Below are 8,597 nucleotides of genomic sequence, written 5' to 3' on the forward strand. Positions count from 1 at the left end.
AAAGGATGGTATGGATGTCTTCAATGGCATATAAAACCCTCAAGATTGGATATTATCAATTAAAATTCAATGTTCTGAAAATCGATAAATATTCGCCGATAAAGTGCCCAGTGTTTTTTCGAATAAATGTCTAAACAAGATTCGTATTCGATAAGCTCTATTCAATTATTCTGACAAAGTCGACATATATTCACTGAATGGAATGCTGTGATTACGCCTCTCGATATAGTTCAATTGCCGTCTGACTTGAGCACACAGTGGCGTCCCACGTGGCTAACAATGTCGGATCTGGCGGTACCTGATTATGGTTAGTCGGCTGGAGCGGTTCAAGTAGTTCTGCGGTCCCCAGTATAGACAATCTCCAGTGGTCTTCCCAACTTTTTCAGATATGGGAGATATTCAGGTAAGGTTTCGCAGTTATCAGGACCCAGTTTATTTTAAATCGAGGTGTTCACTCTATGCCGGAAAATCGAAGGCTCCACAAAGTAAGGATCCGATTCCAAGATGTGGGGATCAGTACGTATTCATCAGCTGATGTGCGGGTCTTGAAGCAACCAGACGCGTTTCAGGGTCTTTTCCTAACCTCTTCCTCAGTGGTGACCCGCAAAAGAAATCTGTCCCTTTTTATACCCAGCATCCTTTAAAGTCCAATAGAACAAAAGTGCGGAATGGATTCGGGTCGAATATAAAATCAGGTATGGAATATTCGAAATAACAACATATATAGAAGAAAGAGCACATTCAGAATATATATTTGTATAACAGTTTTCAGCGATAATGTTATTTTAACGTTTGCCATTGGATTCTGTCATTATTCAGCATAAATTTTCGTATGCGGTATTGATGCGATTTTTATATCGTAAATGCGTTTTTTTTCCAAAGAGATGCGTTTTGTTAACCCCCACTGCTGTATACATAAATTATATAAATTACATGTTACAAAACTCTTAAAATGTAATATAAAGCATTAAAAACATATGTAATAAGATATATATTAAAATATGTATTTAAAATCTAGCGTAGAATAGGTGATAGACATTCTTGTCCAGTTCTGACTTTATTGGGGAGGAGGGAGGGAAATGAGTGGAAGCCCCCCACCCAAGGGGACCAGAGTGGGTAAAGCAAACCACCTCTGGGCCAATGTCGGGTGGAGGGCTCCCACCCTTGCATCCAACTCAAAGGAAACCAAAGAGTTCGGATTCAGCATTCAAGCCCATGGGTATTATTGAATCAAAATTAAAGATAAATCTAGATTCAACACGGGACATTTGTTTGATAAAATCCCCACCTCTTCAATGTGATTTAACCCTTTCGATAGCGGCAAAGGAAAGGCAGTTTGGATCCTGATTATGATGCAGATTGAAATGTCTCGAGACAGTATGTTTATCTGATCCAGTTCTAATTTTGGTAAAATGTTCAGAAATTCTTTCTTTTAAGGTTCTTTTGGTGCGTCCTATAACTATATATATTGTTTGTCGCACGGACATTGAAGAACGTAAATAACATTTTTACTATTACATGTTAGAAAATCTTGTATCTCATGTATACAACCATTAGAAGTGGATGAGACTTTCATAGTTTTTTTTAGGGAAATGTGTCTTTTTAAAGTTAGGGCAGGTATTGCATCTAAAAAAAACCTTTCAAATGGAGCCATTTATGTATAGACGGGTCCGAAATAGATTTTTGGGATTTGACAGTCGGAGCAATTTTCAAACCTAAATTGGAGGCTCTAGTGTAAACTATAGTTGGCTTCCTTGGCAATAATGCTCCTATTGTTTTATCTTTTTGGATAAAGTGCCAGTATTTATTGATAATTCTTTCAATCTTTTTATAGTGTGTATTAAAAGGAAGAATAATGTTTGTCCGTTCCAATTCTGACATACTTTTGGATTTTATAGGATTTCCTGTCTCTTTAGGAATTTTGTTGAAAAAGGTCTGTCTAGTTGTTTTATCCTATTCAACGAGTCTTCAACGCATTTTATAGGGTAATTCTTCTCCTTAAACTGTCATTTTAGTGCCTCGGCTTCTTGTTCAAAAGTGTCATTATCAGTGCAATTCCTCTTTAGATGTCTGAATTGGCTGCCCGGAATATTGAGCAGCCACCTGGGTAAATGACAACTGGAATGGAGAATAAAACTATTTCTGGCTGTGGGTTTTTGATATGTAGAGCATATTAATTTATCTTGTTCGGCTCTAATGTTTAAATCTAAGAATTCCAAATGTGTTTTTACTGATTTTGGAGGAGAAACGAGGTTCAATTGGTTTACATTAATCATGTCTAAAAAGGAGGCCAATGCTATTTCGTTCCCCCTCCAAATAAAGATCACATCGTCAATATAACGGTACCACAGCACCAGGTCCGACCCCAGCATATGATTGATGGACAATTCTTCTCACACTGACATGAATAGGTTAGCATAGCTGGGGGCGAACTGGTGCCCATGGCCGTCCCGGTGGTCTGAAGATAATAATCTGCATCAAAATACCTCCCTCCTCCCCAATGAAGTCAGAACTGGACAAGAATGTCTATCACCTATTCTACACTAGATTTTAAATACATATTTTAATATATATCTTATTACATATGTTTTTAATGCTTTACATTAAATTTTAAGAGTTATGTAACATGTAATTTATATAATTTATGTATACAGCAGTGGGGGTTAACAAAACGCATCTCTTTGGAAAAAAACGCATCTACGATATAAAAATCGCATCAATACCGCATACGAAAATGTATGCAGAATAATGACAGAATCCAATGGCAAACGTTAAAATAACATTATCGCTGAAAACTGTTATACAAATATATATTCTGAATGTGCTCTTTCTTCTATATATGTTGTTATTTCGAATATTCCATACCTGATTTTATATTCGACCCGAATCCATTCCGCACTTTTGTTCTATTGGACTTTAAAGGATGCTGGGTATAAAAAGGGACAGATTTCTTTTGCGGGTCACCACTGAGAAAGGCGTTGGGAAAAGACCCCGAAACGCATCTGGTTGCTTCAAGACCCGCACATCAGCTGATGAATACGTACTGATCCCCACATCTTGGAATCGGATCCTTACTTTGTGGAGACTTTGATTTTCCGGCATAGAGTGAACACCTTGATTTAAAATAAACTGGGTCCTGATAACTGCGAAACCTTACCTGAATATCTCCCATATCTGAAAAAGTTGGGAAGACCACTGGAGATTGTCTATACTGGGGACCGCAGAACTACTTGAACCGCTCCAGCCGACTAACCATAATCAGGTACCGCCAGATCCGACATTGTTAGCCACGTGGGACGCCAGTGTGTGCTCAAGTCAGACGGCAATTGAACTATATCGAGAGGCGTAATCACAGCATTCCATTCAGTGAATATATGTCGACTTTGTCAGAATAATCGAATAGAGCTTATCGAATACGAATCTTGTTTAGACATTTATTCGAAAAAACACTGGGCACTTTATCGGCGAATATTTATCGATTTTCAGAACATTGCATTTTAATTGATAATATCCAATCTTAAGGGTTTTATATGCCATTGAAGACATCCATACCATCCTTTATTATTGTATTGTATATTTCTACATTTTTATATCATGTTTAGACTTGTATGATGCCTCTTTTATTTTGAATTTATTTTAAATATATTGTTTTCCACTAGTTAGATTCTATCATTTTAGTATTGTATATTTTGACAGTTGAATCTGCATCAGGTTTAATAAATATTGTCACCATTACTTATTTGTCATATTTTTAATTCTTCTTATGACTGGGTGAGTTATTTGGCTTGGTAGCACCCAATCCATAGCTATAGACGGAGTGAGCCACCATACTTTCTATTAACACTTTATTGGAATTTTGCCCCATTTCTTCTCTTTTGCCCAAGAAGACACTGTCAATTTTATTCAGGGTAAAGTCCATTTACATTTGAAATTCAGAACTTGTCTGAAGTGATTTCTCACGTTGCAAATTTCCCCAGTAGAAACTTCATGGCAGACATAGGAATAATGTTATTGTCATGTTGTTTTTCCCAATGAAAGATTGTTGCTGAACGGATAAAGTATGTTTAATCCTGTAAGCTCCAAATCCTATTTGCTCTTGACATCTGTCAATGGAGAGAGAGAAGAAACACTGAGAGACATCTATCTGTATCCAGCAAAGCTGTTATGTTGGTTTGCAGCTGCTAAGAATCGCATTCCATTTCTATTTGCTCTCTATTTTGAACTCGAAGAAGACTTTTTCTTTTCATTGACCTCTGAGACAATGGAGCGTCATCTTGGAGCATCTGACCCGTGGACCAAGCCAAAGCGTAAGGACTTTCTATTTATTTGCTAAATTCATACATACAGAATCACACAATGGGCTGTGCTCCTTCACATAATGGGATCATTCAAACCCTTGCAAAAAATGCAGCTAACCCATTAAAGAAAAACAAAGCACTTCTTCCTCCTGACAATGGTCATAATGGAATTACAGTCCCTCTATCGGACAACAAAAATGAAGAAATCAAGCAGAAAGAAGAATTGGAAAAAGGAGATCGCCAGTTGGAGAAAAGTGATCCCAGTAGCTTTACTGGACCTCATTATGGATCTTTTTCCGATGATCAAGGAAAATACGACAAACTCAACACTGCTGATGAAGGAATGGTTAATTTAACATACCAAAAGAGGAGAACTATAAGAAAACATAGCTCGACTGGTTCAGAGCTAGAGATAACCGGCACAGTGCAACTAGATGGAAATCCAAGAAAAAATAGAAAGTCAAAAAGCCAACGGCTTGGTAAACACAGTCGACGTGCGAAAACAAACCAAGCAGTTTTACTTGACATAGAAAAAAAGGTTGATTTCCCTGAAGAGCTTGTTAAGGCTCACCAAGATGCGTATGCATTCCTGAACCCTAATCTTTCAAAATATGAATCTGTCATTTCTATGGCAAACCAAGCAGCCCAGACTCATCTTATCATGCAGCAAATGATTAGCTTCATGGCCCTGAGATTTGATGATATCAATCAATGCTTGGAAGAAATTGCCGAAGATGGAGAAAAACTTTTAAAAGCTGTAGGGAGCAACCTCACTTGGCCTTTTGGAAAAGGAGATCCTGCTGAACAACCAGATTTACTGCAGCAGTTGTTGCAGTATACAATTAATAAAATGCAATCCTTAAATGGTACGGTGTCCTCTGTGACCACCAGTGCCTTGCAAGATACCTACAGTTTATTGCAGTCAGCTGTTAGCAAATTTCAGGAAAAGCTGAAACATAAGGAGCACTGTGATGAGAGACTCCTCAAGATGATCAAATCTTTGGAGGATTCTGCAGCAGGATCTACACAGCACCATCCAAATGATACAGCTCTTTATTCTGAAGATAGTGGAATTGGCGGTGATTCAGAATCTATGAGAGGATATAGATCCCCAGAGAAGATGGAAAGAAAGTCTAGTATTGACTCATCAGGTCAAGTAAGTTTGACGAGTGAAGTTGTAAGAACACGCAAAATGTCAACCAATAAAGACAAGATGTTTGACCTAAATCAGAAGTGTACATCTGCCCAAAAAGAAAAAAAACATTCATCTGGGGCACAGGAAAACTATTCACATGTTTCAAAACAAATGTGTATGTCAAGCAGCCCTTCAATGAGCTCACTAGGGACCACTGCCACTTTGGGAGAAGATATTGATCCAGAATCAGAAGAATCAACTAGTAGTGATGAGACTTGTGATGAAAGTGAAGATAATAAAAGCTTAGCAAGTCAAATCACCTTAACACAGAGACCTATGACCTCTCCAGCAGGTATGGGTCCTTATAAACATGCATCCAAATGGTTGGAGAACCCGGAGAATGAGGAGATGACATTAAAAATGAAAGAAGCCATCAGTGAAAAGATTAAGTTTGTTCCTGGCAAATCAATAAGTAATGTGTGGACTAGAGAAGAAATTAATTCTGACTTTGTGAGGCCTAGGACTGCAGATGGGAGCAACAGAAGAACCTCTAGTCAGAGAAGGTGTCGATCTGCAGAATCACTTAGAAGTCAATCTGAGGATCCTACACTGCTAGAACTTCAAAGGACACAGAAAGAGCTTAGCAAAAAGTTGGAACAACTGTACTCCTTAACAAAAACCACAGACGTAATGCAGAATCCAGTGAAGTCATTTTCGCACTCTGGTAACATAACATCTAGTAATAATTTATCAACCTACAAACTGAAGGCCTGTCTTGCTAAAAGTTTTAATATATTGCCTAGTCAGGAAAGAGTTGCCATAAGAAAGACTGATATGAGTATGGCAAGGGTCGCAAATGGCAACCCAACAACTAAAGCATTAGAAACATCACTATATCTGCAAGATGCCAATGCAGAAGAAAAGTTTCTTGTGGAAGAGCGAACACTGGACAGCATATTTGCATCTCCACGGCAGTCTGTTCGGAAACTTATCCAAACATTTAGCCCAGTGGATGACACCAGAAAAACCACAAATGTGAAAACCCTGGGACCCCTCAGATGTGTTAGAAAATTTGGAATTCCTGTTCTTCCTCCAACAATTCCAGGTTATAGAGGATTACAACTTTTGGATGACAAAATAATAGAAAATGCTCCAAGTGGATTTACTACAACTATGCTTACTACTGATTTATCTTCAAAACCTTATGATGTGGCCAGAGCTGATGCAAATGAATCTGTAAATTATGATTTTGAGAACCTCCCACCTCCTCCCCTTGAAATACTTATGGATGATTCATTCAACTTGCTCTCAGCTAATGATCAAGAAAAAGACACCAGCTTTACTTGCACAATGAAGCCAACCATGTCTCAAAAAATGAAGGCCTCAATAAATATAAAGAATGTGTTACCAAGCAAAAATACTACTGATATCTACATGTCCAAAGACAGGGCATGTAGGAAAGAAGATCTAGTTAATAATGAACTTAGAAAATGTTCTTTACAAACTGATCGTCTTTCTATTCATAAGGAATTATGTACAGACCTTCAGAAAAAGCATGAAATAGAACAGGCTGCTAACTTGTATAAGCAGTCACATAAAATAATCCATTTACAGAATCCAAGTGATGTTGAAGTAGTGAGAACTGACAAACATAACAGAGAGCTGTGTTCTGTTGCATCCATGGTTAAACCAAAACAATGTTCCCCTACAGTACAGAGAAATGAGATCTTAAGAAAACTTTCTCCTACAAGACCTGCAGCTTCATCTCCACCAACTGATAGAAAACTAGCAAGTCCACCAACCATCAAGGCTATACAAAAAACTCACTACCATGTACAACAACCCTCTTCTTTAGTCCTGAAAACATCTAACACAAGTACTCCAAGAGAATCAAGTTTTCCTAATGAGATGATACTAGCTAGCCCCCCTTCACAAAGAAAGCTCCCTAGTCCCCCATCCCAACAAAAGTCATCAAGTCCTCCTCAAGTAGGAAGACAACAGAGCCCACCAGACCAACGTAGACTTCCAAGTCCTCCTCAAATACGAAGGCAACAGAGTCCACCAAGCCAACATAGGCAACCAAGTCCTCCTCAAATACGAAGACAACAGAGTCCACCAAGTCAGCATAGACAGCCAAGTCCTCCTCAAATACGAAGACAACAGAGTCCACCAAGTCAGCATAGACAGCCAAGTCCCCCTCAAATTCGAAGACAACAGAGTCCACCAAGCCAACATAGGCAACAAAGTCCACCTCAGATACGAAGACAACAGAGTCCAACAAATCAGCATAGACAGTCAAGTCCCCCTCAACTTCGAAGACAACAGAGTCCACCAAGCCAATATAGGCAACCAAGTCCCCCTCAAATACAAAAACAGCCAAGTCCACCAAGCCAACGTAAGCTACCAAGTACACCTGAAATATTAAGTCAACAAAGCCCACCAAGTCAACGGAGGCTACCAAGTCCTCCACAAACTCGTTGTGAGCCTAGCCCGCCTTCTTATTCTACACCATCCCCTCCAGTTTCTCCATCCCATACAGGATTAAGGCACAGTTCTGAGGACCAACAATCTTCTTCAAAAATGATTGGTAATGCACAGTCAATATTTTGCCCATCGTCTTCTTCATTATTTGAAGCCAAGCCTCCATCACCACCAGCCACGAGTAGGGCAGAAACTGTTTTGAACCAAGTTCAGACTCCTGTTCTGAGGCACACTTTCTCTATTCGTCAATATGATGACCAGCACCGAAGAGTTGCAATGAGTGCAGCTAACCCTCAACCTTTTGTCCGGAGGTCTTATTCTGACCGGAGACCAAGAGTTCAGCTACGTCTTCCAACATCCATCTCTGCTAACGCCGTCAGTGATTTGGCTCTTCAGCAAACCAGGTAGGACATAACACTAAAATATATATCGTGGCAGAACTCTACAGCGGGTGATTTGTCTGTAATAGCTCATGTTGTACTGCCTGTGACATGAAATTGTGTTTCATTCTGATGGCATGTTAAGACTAATTGATAATGCCTTAAAGGTTATTCATGGGGAAACCCATGGGGTTGTAAATAATTGTCCTAGGTGTATGTGCAATTGCAATGCATATACCATCTTAGCATATGGCTCCAGTGAGAACCGTCACTAGGCACCAATGGCACTTCCCGTCTGGCCAA

General features: G+C 39.1%; 1 protein-coding gene across 1 annotated transcript; it reads left to right on the forward strand.

The window, feature by feature from the left end:
* Positions 1-4,356: 4,356 nt before the first annotated feature.
* Positions 4,357-8,322, forward strand: PCARE (photoreceptor cilium actin regulator). The gene has a single exon (XM_044291321.1). The coding sequence runs from the start codon at positions 4,357-4,359 to the stop codon at positions 8,320-8,322; it is 3,966 nt and encodes a 1,321-aa protein (XP_044147256.1).
* Positions 8,323-8,597: the final 275 nt, after the last annotated feature.

Source organism: Bufo gargarizans, chromosome 4, assembly GCF_014858855.1.
Source record: "Bufo gargarizans isolate SCDJY-AF-19 chromosome 4, ASM1485885v1, whole genome shotgun sequence".
Taxonomy (NCBI): domain Eukaryota; kingdom Metazoa; phylum Chordata; class Amphibia; order Anura; family Bufonidae; genus Bufo; species Bufo gargarizans.